The 18,450-nt window shown below is 40.5% G+C and overlaps 1 protein-coding gene across 2 annotated transcripts; it reads left to right on the top strand.

The window, feature by feature from the left end:
* The first annotated feature begins 14,109 nt into the window (after positions 1–14,109).
* Positions 14,110–18,208, top strand: LOC117247897 (G-protein coupled receptor 183). 2 transcript variants are annotated; one of them, XM_078174634.1, is made up of 4 exons: positions 14,110–14,231; positions 14,352–14,705; positions 16,134–16,648; positions 16,727–18,208. In XM_078174634.1, exons 2-4 carry the CDS (start codon positions 14,357–14,359, stop codon positions 16,889–16,891), a joined length of 1,029 nt encoding a protein of 342 aa, XP_078030760.1. In that variant the 5' UTR covers positions 14,110–14,231; positions 14,352–14,356; the 3' UTR covers positions 16,892–18,208. The 2 variants fall into 2 exon arrangements, with proteins under 2 accessions (XP_078030760.1, XP_033468427.1); XM_033612536.2 differs by lacking the exon at positions 14,110–14,231 and having other exon boundaries at positions 14,246–14,705.
* The last annotated feature ends 242 nt before the right edge of the window (positions 18,209–18,450 follow it).

The following is an 18,450-nucleotide window of genomic DNA, read 5'->3' as shown; positions in this document are numbered from 1 at the left end:
TTGCCCCTTGGTGAATTTTGGTGCTTAAACAGATGGGGCTCCAATTGGTTCCCTTTTATTTAGTGCAGCGGGATTGTCCGAATTTCCATTCAACAAGCTCTCACCTCCACACATGCTCGGCTGTGGTTGGCACATGCAGATTAAAGGCATAAAGTACATTCACACATGCAAACACACACACACACACACACACACACACACACACACGGCAGCTGCTATCGCTGTTCTCTCTCAACGCCTGTTCGTCACTAAACTTTCGGCTGATAGAAAAACACAAGTGCATGTCAAGTGAACTGAAAGACAAGGGATGTCAGAGGTGCGTGAGCTGACCCACGCATGGAAGTAAGCTGTTATGACCCCCCCCTTCAATCCACCCTACCGTAAATAGATCAAAGCACATCTGTTTCTGTGTCCAGCAGCCACACATCTATAATTGCAAACTGGCCTTAATGGCTCAGAGCGACCCATCAGATGCTAAGCAGTTTGGACACAGGAGATGCTAAAGCATATGAGCAGAGTGCAACCATCAGTAATCGCTGGACAGGGAATTCTCTGGAGCCACAGTGGCGGCTGTCTGGTCTCTAGTGGACTGAAATAGATATCACAACTTCAGGCCAGGGATGGAGGCCCTCAAGGGCCAGAGCTGACCACACAGCTGGGATTGTGGAGCTGGGGTAGACCAGTGGTCAGAGGCAGGGATACCACAGGGAGCATACATAGGTGTGGAGAAAAAGTTGGTTAAAGATTCAGAGGTTGGCTGGGGATGGTGTTTTTAAGGGATCTAGAAAATAAGTTCATGCGTAGCAGACGCCTTAAAGCTGCTGTTTTACGCAAAAAAAAGGGACAGTTAATGGTTTGAAATGAGGTCTGGGAGAGTCCGAGCTGGTCTTGGCTGAATGGGATAAGTACCGAGCGATGAGAGAAGCTTCAAGTTGGCCAGTTGTCACAGTGTGACACTGATTCGGCCTAATGAGCGTAGTGCTGTCACCACACATCTGCCTCTCATTCACTTGTAGAATCTGGCAGACTCAGAACCTGCTGGAGTCACTGCGAGATGCTGGAACTCGAGACACTGCCACCTCACTGCATCAGCCCTGGTTGCCAGATTACAAGGAACCTAACAAAATAAGTTGTGCCACAGAATCAAACATAAAAACGGCATATTTAGAGTCATGCCTTGTCGTAACAATGAGGCATGGTCAGACATGCTGTAGCTGACAAAGCAGTAAAAATGTTTGATTGACAAAACAATAACACAAATTTCAATCTAAACATGAAATTAAATTGTCTTGCTTTGCAAACGTACTCAATTTTTAGACACATTTAGACACATTTTTTGCTCGTAATTACAAACAAATCATTATTTTTTATATGCAACACATATTTTTGTTCTAATTTATTATCTTTTTATGGCCCACATAACCCTAATTTGTTAATAAGGATGACTTTTTCTTGCATGCTACAATCACACGAGTAAATTCCCTCTCAAATGACACCCCATAGGTATCTCACATTTGCGTATGATAATAATTGCAACATTGTTTTTGACTGGCTCAATATGATTCAGTGGATGAAGTGTTACAGTAATGGAAGTGGAGTACATGCGGTGGATATTCTCTTGATCAGAAGAGACAACAAGACAACGACAAGCACTGTACATCCTGTACGTGATGATGATGATTAGGTCGTGGTGTCTCTGATCTGCAGAGGACAGCAGTTCCTCCCATCTGTCCTGACTCTGAAGGCGTCTCTGCAGACCCGAGCAGCTACTCAAAAATTCCTCATGGGCATTCTCCTGGAAAATGGCACAAAGGTTTACTAAACATCATTGTGGCGGTGGCACCAATTATTGTTAATATACATCAAATAGCCTCGGCCGAGTCCGAGAAACAGACTGATCACTCCAATGACGGCAACTGTCAGTCTGCACCCGACTGAAGAGAGCTGTTGAAATAATTAGTCCATGCCCTGTGAATAAAACAATAATACAACAGCCGAGATGACATCCAAAATATGCACATCGCCTCAGATGACCTGAAAACCTGCCACGGCACGGACCATGGAACAAGGCCACGTCTCCGAACGCAGCCTTGGTCACTGGACACTGATGAATACAGGCTTTGTTTAAGTGTAGGATGTACACGTTGGGGTAGCATCTGTGCACACAGGCGTCGATTTGGGGATGCAGAGGACATGTTCCTCTCAATATTTAGAACATGAGAATTTGTCCCGACAATAAAAACATGAAAGTAGCAGAGGACTTTATCTTGACTAAGATACTTCGACCTTAAACTGGTGCAGGAAAGGAACAAAATTGGTACATAAAAATTCACCAAAATGCAGGAAATTAAATGTTTGACACTAAGTATTTCCTGGAAGAGGATCCCCAACCTCCCTTGTTTCATATGTGCAGTCATAAAGTTGTGTGTTCAGGATTTGTTGTACTTCAAACTTGCATTTCAGGCCTCAAAAATATGTTTAAATAAAAATATCTGAGTTAAACATTTACTATTTGACTTTTTAATGAGCTGCACTTAACTTTGAACATTGAATCCAATATAGAGGCAGCAGAAAAGCACATTAGATTTATATATACACACATATACGGTGACATAACAACAAAAATTTAAGAGAATTAAAAAAAATAAATCAATAAAAAAGGCACCAGTAGAGAGGGAAATAACAGAGATCAGAGCCCAGAGCTTGAGGAATTATTTTACTGCAGATCCTGAAGATGGTGCTGCTCAGCTGCATTTCTCATCATTTATTTTTGAAAATAATTTTAGCAGAAGTGTACACCAAAAACCACACCGCACTGAAAGGACAGTTATATGAGACCTCCTGTCGGCTGGTTTCAGATCCTGAATCTGCAAAGTATGCGTGCTGCTTAAAAGTCCCTGACCAAGTCTTTAAATCCCCCAACAGCCCCGGGGCTGCTGTATAGAGGCTGACCTCTGACCTGTGATTCACCTTTGGAGGGGGGTGGGCTAAATGACACGAGTATTGATCATTTAACACTATTCTTAATTGATTAAACCAACCAAACTACAAAAAAATCATGTCTGTTGCGTGTTTCTGTTTTCAGTATAATATCAACTATCAGGACTTGTTAGTGCTGACTAGTTTCATCCCTGTATTATGTATTATTCAGTGTTCATCAGCTCAAAATACACCGTTGCATTATGCATGTGTTCATACTGCATTTGTTTGCTAAACACTGTGAATGAACTGTGCATGTGGGATTCTAATTATTTTGTTTCGCAATATCAAGTCAAGTCAAATTTATTTCTATGGCACATTTAAAACGTGAGCTAACCGAAGTTCTTCACAAACATAGGCAGCACAAAAGAAGAATCATGTATTTACCAGGCTGAGCAGATAAAATGATGAGTAATGCAAAAACTAGAAAGAAATAAAAGAAAGGAAAGAGGTGGGCCTCGAGCTGTGCTTTGAATGACTCATTACAGGGGGCAGATCTGATGTGTTGGGGCAGTTTGTTCCCCCAACTGGGGCCCGTGACTGAGAAGGCACGGTGGCCCCTGAGCTTCCGCTGAGCCCGCGGGACGACCTGAAGTGACTGGTCAGAAGACCTAAGTAATATGGGTGGGATATAAATTAAAAAGGTCCGATAAGTAAAGGGGAGTCGATCCATGAAATATCTTCCCAAGACCCGAACTTTTGTTTGGTGCGCATCTTTAGTTTCTCCTTGCTATTTGGGATCAGTAGGGCATGATAAATATAAAAAATGATACAATGTCAACGATAATTATGTGCCAATGTCCTAAAACGAGACAATGATAAGGTCCCAATGTCCTAAAATGAGACGATAATGAAGTCCCAATGTCCTTCAATGAGCTGATGATAAATTCCCACTGTCCTCAAATGAGTCCTTCCTAATGAATGGTGTCTAAGCTTGTTACTGTTGCTAAAATTGGTCAAATTTGTTGCCATATCAAACTACAAACATTACTATAAATAAATTAGTAAGTTTCATCAATAAAATGTGATCAGGTTTTGGACATGGTCCACCTTTGTGTCGGGATCGGCTGCAGACTGACTTGGCAGAGATGGCTGCCATCTTGTTTTTACACTAATTAGTGTAAATGGCAAATGGTAAATGGACCTGAATTTGTATAGCGCCTTTCTAGTTATCTGACCACTCAAAGCACTTTTTACACTACGAGTCACATTCACCCATTCACACACACATTCATACACTGGTGGCCGAGGCTACCATACAAGGTGCCACCTGCTACTCAGTTTTTAACACACTCACACACCGATGGAACAGCCAATCAAGGATACTTTGACATGCAGCCTGGAGGAGCCTGGGATCAAACCACTGATCTTTCGATTGGTGGATGACCCACTCTAACTCTGAGCCACTGCCGCCCCTGTACTGTGCTCTTACTACCACTAGATGGCGAAAAACAGTGTCCATGAACGAGGACAACAGGCCTAAGTTAAGCAGAATGAAGTATAAGGTCCAGTAAACCCAAAATGTGATGTCCTCATGAGAACGCAGGGTCTCAGGAGGATATAGAAAAATAGTATAATAATAGCTACTGTAGCTCTATGGAAGTTATATAAAAGGGCTAAAATAGTTGAGTATAGAGGATGCAGTTTGGGATTTGTCTCGTCAAGAGTGGAGTTTTTGAATATTAGTTAATACTAGAAATGGTTTTGTCCATGTTTTGTTGCACTTAATTTAACTGCTAAAATGATCTTTTCAGTTTTTATCATTTTTGATAATGTGATGTTTAATGGTCACATCACTGAAGGCTTTAAGGAATAACTTTCAATTGCTATTTTTGCTTTAAACTTTTGCTTTATGGCTTCAATGTACTTTAAAGCTATTTTTATCCTGCAGTACAGTGTCCTTAGATGACAATAATACCTTGTTTTGGTCTCCAGCAGTGGTGTAACCTTAACTGCTTTCTCTTCAGAATTGGGCCTTCAAATCTTGATGTGTGCTGCATCGTTTCCTTGTCTGAAGCTCCAACAAAGCTCTTTCTGTCACAGTATTTTTGATAAAATGCCCAAAAACCCAGGAGCAACTTCTGAGCCACTAAAAATGATGCCTCTGGCACCGACGATCAGGCCACTAAAAGCTATTGAACTTAATCCTGTTTCAAGTTTAAACAATCAAGAATGCCTCAATGTGTACGGGCCATCTGTGGGTGCTCTTGTGAGTTGTGTGTGATGAGCCCATTAAACTGATGAGTTTCTGTAGCATGAGACTTTCCCTAAATGTGGGAGAAAGGTGGAATTCACAGCGTGTTCATGGGTGTGAAGTCACGAGCAGTTCAAATGGACACCAGGCACAATGAGCTGGTGTGTTTTTCACGACCAGCTTAACTCGTGTCAACACGGTGACACGTTAGATTAAGAAGGACTCACTATGAATGAAAGGGATTGTGGACATTGTTTAAGACGCTGTCTGTAGACACCTGTGACACGACTCCTCTTCACTCTCACACAGCCTCAGTCACTACAAGAATTTTTTTTCTCCATCTCAGTACTCTAAGGCATGTAGAGTAAATGAGTGTCGTCTCTGTGAAGCAGAGGGTTTAAAAGTGTTGGCTGAAAAACAACAAATAGCTCATCAGTGGCAAAGGTGACAAGCGTGAAGGAAAGTGTGAACGGAGAGTCTTCACGCGAGCATGTTGGAGCAGGGGACAGGGCCTGAGCAGGGCAGGCGGCGGCTGATGCAGAAGGGGGGGTGAGGTGGTGATGATGAGAACAGACACGAGCCACATGAGGCCCCCTGACAATGCAGGAGTCCCCTGCGGTATGTCCAGCAGTCTACTTACGCACGCACACACACATACAGATCCATAAACGCTCACAAGCACGCAATTTTAACACGACTGCACTGACTGTGTATAACTAAAATATTAAATAACAAAAATGAAACATATAAAAATCAAATCTTTCTTTTTAACTTAAAACATTTTGCTCAAATTAAATTCATTCTTTGCTGTGAATGGCACTGAATAATTTTTTGGTCTGATTCGTAATGATTGCACCCCCTCTAGTGGCTGTATATGTTATAGCAGGTAACTGCAAGCCTGCAATGCAACACTCATTCTTGAGCATTAGGATAAAGCCTTATTTTGGGGGGAGGGGGTGGGCTGATTATTAATCTTCAGTTAGGCTTGGAAAATATATTTTAAAGTCTTAATTATAAAACCATGTAACATACCAACCTCCCAGTGATTTTCTTAAATAGCATAAATAGACATCAGAGGTAAGATCTGACAGAGTTGACATCTTACGGAGCTGACAAAAAAGTTATCTATGTATTAATTTCACAGCAGTCATTGTGAGTAGCCATCTCATTCTTCCCCAAAAGTTGCTAAGGGTTCTCTTAATGCTAATGAAAATACTCATTTTAAACTATAATTCTTATTTAGTAATGATTTAAAAGGGTTAAAACACATTAGATAGCGATATTTTTCAATAAATCTATCAAAAAAATAGAAAGTTTACACATACTAAAGCAGCATTCTTATCTTTTTGGAAACCAGGAAGTGAGACAGGAGTCTTTGGGATATAGCTAACCCTATTTATGCCTGATTTATGTTTTTGTAGAAATCTGAATTGACGAAAATCAGGAGCACGTCTTTAAAGGCCAAATATTTTCACAAAAAATATGCATTTTAAAATAAAGATGTTTAAAGCAGTACATTTTACAATGTTATCAGTGTGTGCTGTTAGTTTTAGATTTTGAAGGCTTTAAATACATTTTTTAATTGTGTGAAGTTGTGAATTCTTGCCTGGGACAAGGGTGTTTCCTGGTGCATAACAAGTTTAAATGTTAAAAAATGAAAGCAGATCAAAATATTTTAAAATTAATATTCATTTTTTTATACATATAAATTGTTGAAAAATAATATTTTACCCCAGAAACAGAAGTTACAATTTTTTTAAAGATGTGATTTGCCCCAATTCTCAAGAATGGGTAATATACAGTGTTTTTTGCATGTTTATTGTATGTGTAAAAATCACTATTAACAAAAAGTAATTGTTATTTGTCTGCTGCCTGAGCCACCACTGAAGTTGGCTGGTTAAACCAGACTTAAATTTCAACTGTGTAGTTTCCGCGAACTTTCATACACAATTCATTTTGGCAGCAAAAAACATCCCAAATTTGGTTAGGCATCATTTGTGGAGCCGTGCTGGTTACTCCACACATGTTGTGGACACCAGAAGTCATTCCCAGTTTGCCTCACCAACACACCACTAGTCCCCCTCCACCATGAGGGTGCCTTTAAAACGATATGCCTTCTGGGGTGTTCTTTTATGGGCCGCAGTTGCACCGTTGACTATTGTATAATTCTCTTCAAATCAGTTTGTTCTCCCCTCCTCCTCCCTCCTTTATTTTTTTTAGCCCACCCCTGACTTAACAACCAGAAAAAGGTCACATTTCTGAGAAGTGACTTCCATGCATGTTCCATGCTGGGTCGTCACTTTCAATTTCCTAAGACCTTTCATGTCACACACCCATCAACCCAGAGAACTATAAACACACTACTACACACTACTATGTGCACCATTTTCATGGTGCTGGTGTGAATACTGTAAAACAAAATGCTATGCTAGTCTGTGAGCAGTAGTCCACCACTAACTGTATTACATTTATGCCAAATTCCATAGATGTAGATTTCAGGGGGGACAGAGGACATGTCACCCTCAAAATCTGAAACTATTGTGAATGTTTACATCTTAAATTGATGCAGAAAAGGCACAGATCTGTGCATAAAAAGCTCATCAGAGTGCAGGAATCAAATGTTGAAACAAATCCTACGCCCTTGCTCAATCACATTTCTTACTTTTACTCCTGCCCCTCGTTTTTGAGTGACCCTTTGCAGAGGTTGAAATCTTTCCCTATGAAATGAGACGACTAGTGTTATCTGGTGGACACTCACGATTCATTCACAACCTAACTTTCACACAATCAATCCAAACAGGTGACACATGATGGTCTGTAGGCTAAATTCAGTCCTTCCAGGATGTCACAGGGTGTTTTTGGCATTGTTACGCTGTCTCATAACCCTTAAGTGTATCTCTGAAAAACTTCCGTTTGGAGGGCCATGTGGCAGTAAGTGCGATTTATACTTCTGCACTGGATCCATGCCATACCTACGGCATAGGCTCTGCATTGACATAGAGCCTGCGCCATATCCTACGTCATAGCCTGACGTGCACCTCCCGAGAAAGGTAACTACACGTCGCAGTGACGCAGACCTCCTGTCTATTTCTGTAAGCTGAAACCATTTCCCTCAGTGGAAACAAAGCTTTTATTTACTTCAATTTCAGATAAGAAACAATAAATTGTGAAGACAATAAAGCCTCCACAAAATAGCATTTTAAGTCTTGTGTTTGACGTTACCTTTGTTAAATGTTGCTGTTGTCTCTGGCTTCATATGAGTATAGAAAATGTCCGTTAGCCGCTAAGCTAATTTATACCATGTAAAATTCCATAGGCTTGTGCTAATAACGTTAGCATGTTGTATTTGTTTGGAAAACGTGTTTAGCCATTGTCCCTGGCTTCATATGAGCGGAGGAAATGTCCGCTAGCCACAAAGCTAATTTATACGATCTAAATAATAACGTTAGCATGTTATATTTGTTTGGAAAATGTGTTTAGAATAAGATAGTTGTTTTGTGGGTGAACCTTGTGAGCTGTAATGGAGCAAAATTTTGTAACGTTACCTTTGTTAAATGTTGCTGTTGTCTCTGGCTTCATATGAGTACAGGAAATGTCCATTAGCCGCTAAGCTAATTTATACCACGTGAAATTCTATAGGCTTGTGCTAATAATGTTAGCATGTTGTATTTGTAGGGAAAATGTGTCCAGATAAAGACAAGTGTTTGTCTGTGAATGTTGTGAGTTATAGTGAAGCTGATTTGTGTACTTGTGTTTGAAATTGTCTCTATTAAGCCATGTTTAATGTGTGTTGTGAATCAACTTGTTTTGTCAGTGAACCTTGTGAGCTGTAATGGAGCCAAATTTTTTAACGTTACCTTTGTTAAATGTTGCTGTTGTCTCTGGCTTCATATGAGCCGAGGAAATGTCCGCTAGCCGCTAAGCTAATTTATGCCACGTAAAACGCCATAGGCTTGTGCTAATAACGTTAGCATGTTATATTTGTTTTGAAAATGTGTTTGGTATAAGACATTTGTTTTGTAGGTGAACCTTTTGAGTTGTCATGGAGCTGAATTTTGTAACGTTACCTTTGTTAAATGTTGCTGTTGTCTCTGGCTTCATATGAGCCGAGGAAATGTCCGCTAGCCACTAAGCTAATTTATACCACGTAAAATACCATAGGCTTGTGCTAATAATGTTAGCATGTTGTATTTGTAGGGAAAATGTGTCCAGATAAAGACAAGTGTTTGTCTGTGAATGTTGTGAGTTATAGTGAAGCTGATTTGTGTACTTGTGTTTGAAATTGTCTCTATTAAGCCATGTTTAATGTGTGTTGTGAATCAACTTGTTTTGTCAGTGAACCTTGTGAGCTGTAATGGAGCCAAATTTTTTAACGTTACCTTTGTTAAATGTTGCTGTTGTCTCTGGCTTCATATGAGCCGAGGAAATGTCCGCTAGCCGCTAAGCTAATTTATGCCACGTAAAACGCCATAGGCTTGTGCTAATAACGTTAGCATGTTATATTTGTTTTGAAAATGTGTTTGGTATAAGACATTTGTTTTGTAGGTGAACCTTGTGAGTTGTCATGGAGCTGAATTTTGTAACGTTACCTTTGTTAAATGTTGCTGTTGTCTCTGGCTTCATATGAGCCGAGGAAATGTCCGCTAGCCACTAAGCTAATTTATACCACGTAAAATACCATAGGGTTGTGCTAATAACGTTAGCATGTTGTATTTGTAGGGAAAATGTGTCCAGATAAAGACAGAAAGTTTGTCTGTGAATGCTGCGAGTTATAGTGAAGCTGATTTGTGTACTTGTGTTTGAAATTACTATTAAGCCATGTTTAATGTGTGTTTTAGATGTGTTTTGAATCAACTCAACTTTACAGCACTTCACAGAAACCCCACCACTGACTAGTGTTTTGGAGGTGAAATGGGATTAAGGCAAGAGTTACTCAAAAACAAAAACAAAAAGAAAGAGACTTTAAAATCATTTGCACAGTAGGCTACCATATGTATGATGCTTGCGGTGAACAGAGAGGTAAAAGTTATAGATGTGTCTATGTGTTAATATTCCTAGTTCAAATTTCTGCACAGGTTATTTTAGGTAGTGAAAACACAAAGGTCAAGCATGAGCAGAAGTGATCATCTCCTTCTTTCCATGTCCTTCTGTGCTCCCGTTGTATTTAACACCCAGAGACCCCCCAGAACGCCTAGCGAGCGCTCAACAAACGACTTGTCTTTTCCTTTTCCAGCATGGCGTTCAGATGGTACGAGATGTTTAACTCTGCGCGCAGAATTAATGGAGCATGAAATGCAGGCCTGAAGTGCAGCAGGCTCCTAACCTGCAGGTGACATTGTCCACATGAAGCTCTTATTGTGACCTAAGTGAGCTGTATTATAACCGCATTTGACTGGTGACAATTAGTGACCTTTTGCCTTTCCAGCAGCCATCCATTTCAATTACACCAACCTGGAGAGCTTTGGTGGGCGAGCAGGATGAGATACTGTGGCTACTCTTCTTCTATTGTTAGCTCGGCCACTGTACTATTAGTCTGACGGTGATGGGGTTTAGCAGACTGCTGGAATGTTGTATCTTGTTTTCAGTGATAATAATAATAAAGCATTAATTGTAAATTTTTGTGTTATTGGTTTCTTTAATATCTTCTTAGCAAAATCAAATATCAGTTAATAATTGTTTTCTTTGTCTGTTTGTGGATAACTAAAATAAAAATGAGTGGTTAATATTTGCAAACTGAGTTTTGTTTGCTACAGTGAGGCTGCTACATCTAACAAATCAACTTTGCCGCATTTCTCACCACCATAGCTTTTCTCAGAATTTAGCACCATGTTCTTTTTCGCTTCAGATTGTTCATGTTTTTAATCTTTTTAGGAGGTTGGTGGTTGAGATGTATGTAGATGTGAAATTCTTCAAACTGTTAGTGATTCATCCACACATCACAGGATTGTGACAGTTTTTTTTTTTTTTTTTTTAACGAGCACCAGCAATACTTAAGCAGCCCTCTGTATCTTCCATCAGCTCCATCTCAGGCCTGTCTGCCTTCACCTCAGCTACACACAGAGTGCAAACTTGAGAAACCTCAGAGGCAGGAACACGATATAAAACCTCACACTTTATCACTTCATCTAACCTTTCTCAAAAACACGCTGTGCCAACTGCAAGCAGCAGTGCAAATACGTGCATTGTTTCATTAAACTGTAGCCACTCTACATGTCAAATTACAGATGGTTTTCTCCAAAGCAACTTAGAATCTGTTTGTTAAACAGCAGCCACGTTGAAACTAATACTTCATATTTGCAGAGAACAACATGAACACAACTAGTTCTATGTTCTCTCTATCACTGTCTGGCTTTCTGGAAAACACAGACATTCGAAAGCAGAACTCTTGCACTAACCACATTGTGAGGACGGTAAGGTCGGTGCTGCTCACAGCCCCATAATGGGGACTGACCTAATTTTTAGGGCCAGGAACAGGATACCCACAATGTTTATCATCAATATACAGTGATGATACTTGGTTTTCTTTAGCATTAGTGTTGGCCGCTGTCCACCTCATTAATAAAACACGTGGCTGTGTGTGTGTTTGTGTTCACCAGTTGTGCTTAGGGACTGTTCTTCATCTATCAGAGGAGGGGGCGTGGCTGGGTGTTTTGTATCATTCTGTTTTTATCTTGACCTTTCCCAAAGCTACAAATACTTTTACAATCATTCTTTAAATTCACACTTTAAATTCAGTTCACACCAAATAAAGGTATTGGAGTCAAACAGCACAGGAGTGAGCATTATCACCAAAACAAGCTAACTTTTTAAGCAAAATTCAAATCCTCCGTACATGTTGAATCATCAGGATGTGTGTGCATTTTAGCAAGATATGACCGCACGACAGCCACCTGTCCTATCGAACAAAACCAACAAAATTTAATAAGCCTACACATCACACACACACCCCTACACACCTGCACATACACACACAGCCAGCCAGAATACTATAAGGAATTTTGCACAATCCTGTCTCACTCCAAAGTCGTCGAAAGCAGGAGCTTGGGCAGCGACTTACGGTGTCAGAAACTGACGAAAAAGGGGGTCCATGTCGTTGGTTCGACAGCCCATTGGTTCAACATCCCATTAGTCCAACTGTTAGCGGTGCTGAACGGCTCGCGGTGGGCGTATGGTGCGCTGCGACCGGCTTGAGGCAGAGCAGGCTCACGGCTTATGTGTTTGTCACTTTCTTTTTCATTTTAACCCACACCATGATCTTTTCCTGACACTAACCAAGTGGTTTTTGTGCCTAAACCTAACCAGACCACGGGGCATCATGATGATTTCGGAACGGACTTCGGAACAATGAGTTTAATATGGTCGGAACAATGGGATGTCGAACCAATGGGCAGTTCCCGAAAAAGGCATCCTTTAATGTCGGCATGATACGCGGCTGGTTGCCCTTATGGTTTAACCATAGGCGGTGGCGTCAGCAGGACAAGGACGAAAGTTAAGGTCCAACTGGGGCAGGTGGGAGTGGTGGTGGATGGGTCGAACAAACACCAACTTTCTCCCAAACCTTGTTCTTTTATCCTAAACCTAACCACGTGCTTTTGTTGTTGAAGACAACACGTACAAAAACGTCAGTTCACGGTGTTGTACCAATATAGTGCATTTATCTTAAAGGGGACTATATGTAAACGGTAAATTTCCTGTGAAAATGGAAGTGTATTCTGAAAGAAGACAATGCATGTAATGCTGGTGTTCACTTCCAGTGTGATTGTAAAGCCAAACCCTGATCTTTTTCCCTGAAATCAACCACATGTGTCTGTTGGCTAAATGTGACCACTTCTGTTTGTTGTTGAAGGAAAGTAATGTAAATTTGTGGTGCTGTACTGACGTGGTGTATTTATTTTGAAAGAGGTTGCATGTAAAAACAGGAAATGTATTTTGAAAGAAGACAATGCATGTAACAGGCAGAGCATGACATGGTGTCCCAGAACGTCAACAACCAACACACCCAGGGTACCTTTAATGTCAAATGTGGACGTGGAAAGTCCATGACCAAACGAGGTGAGTGAGAATGTGTTGTTTTGCATGGAGGATGTTTTCACATTTTAAAAAACTTACCCCTTGATTTTTTGACAGTTAAAATCGAAAATGAAATCTTGCAGTTTTTCACTATCTCAATGCACGTAGGAGCGCAGAATTTAATGTTTTTACAGGGTTTATTATGGTACAATGTCAAATGGGACATGCAGAATACAGTGATTTTGATGGAATATCACATATTGAGCTTAGATTTGGTTATGTTTCCTTCTGCACGATGTATTCAAGGACCTTTGGAAATTTAAAAACCCAACAATAATCTCTGTATTTACCATTTCTGGCTATGATAAGTAGTGTGATTTTGGCCATTTTTAAGAAAACATGACTTTCATATCTACTGACAGGTTTAGGGGTTAAGACAGTATTTTTGAGCCAAAATAAACAACATAACTCCATCCCAAGTGCTTAAACAAAAACTGACACCCTCCCCCACTTTGCACCACCCCTTCTCCCTTCGTAAGTAATGAACACTCCCTTATTGTGAAATAAGATGTGAGCAACGTGAGAATCTGACAAATGGCCAAGATGGTGTGATACAGTACACATGTAAATGTCATCGCATGGTATACCATTCATATACATGTACAGTAAATACATCAAACTTGATTTGTATAGGAGCTTTGATAGAGGTTAGTACAACTGCAAATGTCCTTTACAGATTAATTATACGGCAACACAAACTCTTTTTCTATATTTATTTAGTTACCACACTATACACTGTTGACTACTGAGTTGACTGTGTATCACATTTGTCTCAGAACTGACTGCACAGTGCATCAACTAGCTGCTGAGGTCTCAGCATGCATGACAAACTTTGACAGACATATGATGTCAAAAAGGAGAGGTGGGATTTGAACACTGCATCCAACCTTTTCTGGGGTATTTAAAGTATCACAGCTCAACTTGCAACTAAAACCCCCAGACTCAGAAGTATAAACAGTGACTTCACTTGGGAACTTGCTCTCTTATTGTAAGTACTTTAAACATTTATACTATCATGATCTTAATCTGTAGCTCAGTGGTCTTGTGTTCCTCTGCTCATGCACACTTTTAATGATTCATAATTTTCATCCTTTTTCCTAAACGTCAGGTGGAATGGCTGTTGAAAATATCACCCTGGACTCAGCTGAAAACTCTCCAAACCAGAGCAGCTGTGATGTGTTCGTCTACCAGAGAGCAGCCGTGGTCCTCTTCCCTATTTTCTACTCAGTGGTTTTTATCATCAGCGCGTGCGGCAACAGTTTGGTTCTCTATGTGACCTGCCAGAGGAAGCAGAAATTCAACTCCACCTCCGTTTATCTGGTCAACCTCGCACTCTCTGACACCCTGTTCACACTGGCACTGCCTGGCAGAATTATTTACTACATCCGGCACTATGACTGGCCCTTTGGTGACCTCCTCTGCAGACTGACCACGCTGCTCTTCTTTGCAAATACATACGCGGGTAATGTTCAGTTTCCAATACACTACCATATCTATGAGTATCTGCATATATGCAACCTTATCTTAACACCAGGTTGTAATAACCTTATTTTTCCATTGTGCGTGTATAAGATGGCAGCATTTACATTATGCATGAAAACGCATGAGCTTAGATAGATTGTTTTTTAACCATACTTTATTCAGCAATTTCCATATATGATAATGCAGTGGCACAGTGTCATGTTTTTCTTTTTTAAACAGAAACATTAACCCTTTCACCCCCCACATCCACCCCTCAACAACTCACTCTCAGCTCAGAGCCAAGTAAAGATAAATTAATAGAATAAATAAAAATGATTGACATACATGGACACAGTAGGTGTGCAACTAATTTAAAATAAATAGATAAGGGAATAAATGAAAAGTCAGTTAAAGTCAGAGGGTAATACAATACAAGATCACAACCCAAAACCCACACTGTTAAATCTCCACACATAGTTGTGTCTGCGCAATAAATGCACTAATATGTCCCTTATCTTTCTCCGGTCATACCTCCCATACTCTAGTCTAATGGGATAGATTGCACTGTTTTGAAGTGGGAGACGAGAGGTTGCCAGTGTTTGCAAAACTTCTCAGCTGAGCCACAGATAGAAATTTTTTTATGTTTTCCAGTTTAAAAAATGACACATTAAATGGAGGAGGATTCGACTGCACAGTTCTTTGTGTAGAGTCATCCTAACCCCCTCCCCAGGGATACCAAAGATGCCAATCTGAGGCAATGGGTGTAGAGTCAGTTCCAGTATGTTCAATTACATACATATGACATATGACCAGAACATACGAGTCAAGTTTGCTGGTGTCTGAGAGCATCTGTCACAAATATCAGACAGGCTTCAATAGATGTAAACTGAAACTCTGTAGGTTGTGGACAAAACAAGACATTGAGGACGTCATCTTGGGCTTAATGATCAATATTTTTCATCAGTTTCTGGCATTTTATAGACCAAACAACTAATGGATTTATCAAGAAAACAATCAATGGATTAATCTACAATCATCAGTTGGAGCCATTTTGACAATCTTACAACTTGGTTAAATTTTTTGACCAAAATTTTACAAGTGCCAGCCCATCTGTGAAATGATTTGTTTGTTTTCCTAATGTTCTGCATGTGTTAAAAGCATAAACTGTGGGGCAGGTCGGGGTGGTTCGAACCCTGGCTCCTACTGTCCGGCTATTGAGGTGTCTTTGGGCAAGACAGTGAACCCCAAATTGCGTGTGAATGGTTAACTGAGTATGTGGCACCTTGTGTGGTTGCCCCAGTGCTCCAGTGTATGAATGTTTGAGTAAAGGGGTGGATGTGACAGGATGTGTATAAAACTGTTCTGAGTGGTCTTAACACTCAAAAGACACAAGTCCATTAATCATATCAGCATGTTATATTTCCTCCAGGTATTGGCTTCATGACCTGTATCAGTCTGGATCGATACCTGGCGATGGTGCACCCACACCGGCTGCAGTGTTTGCGTAGCGTGAAGGTGGTTCGCAAGGTCTCCTGCCTGGTCTGGGCTGTGGTATCCCTAGAGGTAGTCCCTCTGCTGTTCCGCAGCATGCTGCGCGAGCACCAGGGAAGACAGACCTGCATGGAGTACATCAACTTCGACGGCTCCCGCTTCACCCCATATCTCCTGCTCCTGGCCTGCGTCATCTCCTTCTGCTGTCCGCTCGTCATCATCATGGGCTGCTACGCCAAGATCAACCTAAAGCTGCGAGCTGCAGCCAAGCAGAACTCTGTGACCGGTCGATCGAGGAGGAGCCACAGGGCCAACACTATCATCCTACTCATCCTCCTCACCTTCATCATGTGCTTCAGCCCTTACCACCTCAACGTTATGCAGTTTATGTCCAGAGAGATACACCACCAGGCAACCTGCGAGGAGCTCAGGGCCTTTAAGGTGTCCTTACAGGTAGGAATCATTCCTGCTCGTTTGATTTCAAACAATCCTCGTCAATTTTTCACCTCATAATCCATCTTCTCCCTGCAGATCACAGTTTCACTAATGAACTTCAACTGCTGCTTGGACCCAGTCATCTACTTCTTCGCCATTAAGACCTACAAGAAGCGGGTGCTGAGTCTGTTCAAGGACTATCTATACACTTCCGGTGCCTCCTCCAAGGTGACAGCTGAGAACAGCAGCAGCAACACCTGAGAGAAACCACAGCCGAGCGTACAGGATATATAAACATACAAGCAGTGTCACAGACAAGCCCTAGTTTACTCTGGTTAAACTCAAAAAGGCCTATTTTAGTCACACGTGTTCATGTGTGACGTGTTTTGACACGACTAACAGGTCTTTTACTTGTGACAGTAGTGCATGTACATATGCAGTAGATGTCCATTAAAATGGACAACATGTATTAAAATGTATTGTTCCATATCTATTATATTTTTCTTTTAACATGATGGTGTATCTTACTGCCTTATTCTCATTGGCATGTGTTTGCTACGCAGTAACAGTGGTGTCAAAATGGACTTTGGTGAATCTGTGTTTGTGCACAGGAACTAAGATAAATAAGCTAAGCTTTGTCTCAACTTTTTAAAAAAATGTCGTGATCATTAATGCAGCACCACAGCAACTTTCACTTCCTTTACAGAGGAAAGAAACACATGGACTAAGTAATGTGGCGAATATTTTTGAGTGAGGTGTCTAAGTGGATTTAATTAGTTTTACACTGGAGCTACTAAAAGAGAAAACTGTCATGGGTGATATCGTGCCACCAAAAACATTTCTCCGATGGTCCCCAGAGCATTATAGATTTTGGATTATGCAAAAGCTATGCCAAAATGAGAACATATGTCACACATCTCTCTTTCATACCCACATCTGAGTTGTGTGTGGGCATGCAAAGACAAATACCATCACCACTTCCTCACCCACCTTTCCTGCTCCCCCACACAGGCCTCATCCCAGCTGGGTCCCACATCTCGTGTGTGTGTGTGTGTGTGTGTGTGTGTGTGTGTGTATGTGTGTGTGCTTGCGTGCGTGCGTGCGTGTGTGTGTGTGTGTCTTAAGAATTTAAGCAGGTGCACACTGTCTTTTTATAGAGCAGAGTGTCATGTTTAAATTTAACCTTTACCATTTCCTGGGTTTTTGGAAGAACTACGATTTTGCAAAGAAAGTGATGCACGCAAGTTGTGTCATGAAGAAGTATTAAACTTGTTTAAGTTGTTACTGATGTGTTTTGATATTATTGTAACACTGATCTACTTGTGAATACATAGAACACAAAAAAATATTCTTTAGAGGTCCCTGAAAGTCAGTAACTGAGCTTTGAGAGACAGTCATATGTATGAGATGACAAAGGTGTAACCACCGGGAGAAAGGGCCCCCCTCTCGCAATTATTTACATTGTAAATATAAATATTGTATAAAGCAGCTTTAAGATTTGTCTTAAATTGTATTGTAAGAATAAAGCCAAATGTGATGTCATACTATTGACGATGTGACTCTTCTACGTGTTCTTTGTCAGCTGAAGCTTTACTCTGTAAGTCATTAAAAGTCATTAAAAATTATCACTTTATTTTTATATAGTAATTTTATTTATTTATTATTTTTATTTTATTTTATTTCATTTAATTTTATTTATTTATTTTATTTTATTTTATTTTTGTATTTACATTCTGTAAATGCTTCTCAGTAAGTGCCTAATCCAAAATTTGCTTGCAAAATTCGACTGAAGGGAGTAATGCCAGTTCCTAACTTCAGTT

This window comes from Epinephelus lanceolatus, chromosome 14 (genome assembly GCF_041903045.1).
Source record: "Epinephelus lanceolatus isolate andai-2023 chromosome 14, ASM4190304v1, whole genome shotgun sequence".
Taxonomy (NCBI): Eukaryota; Metazoa; Chordata; class Actinopteri; order Perciformes; family Serranidae; genus Epinephelus; species Epinephelus lanceolatus.
The sequence above is the reverse complement of the archived record's forward strand: the minus strand, read 5'-3'. Positions and strand labels throughout refer to the sequence as shown.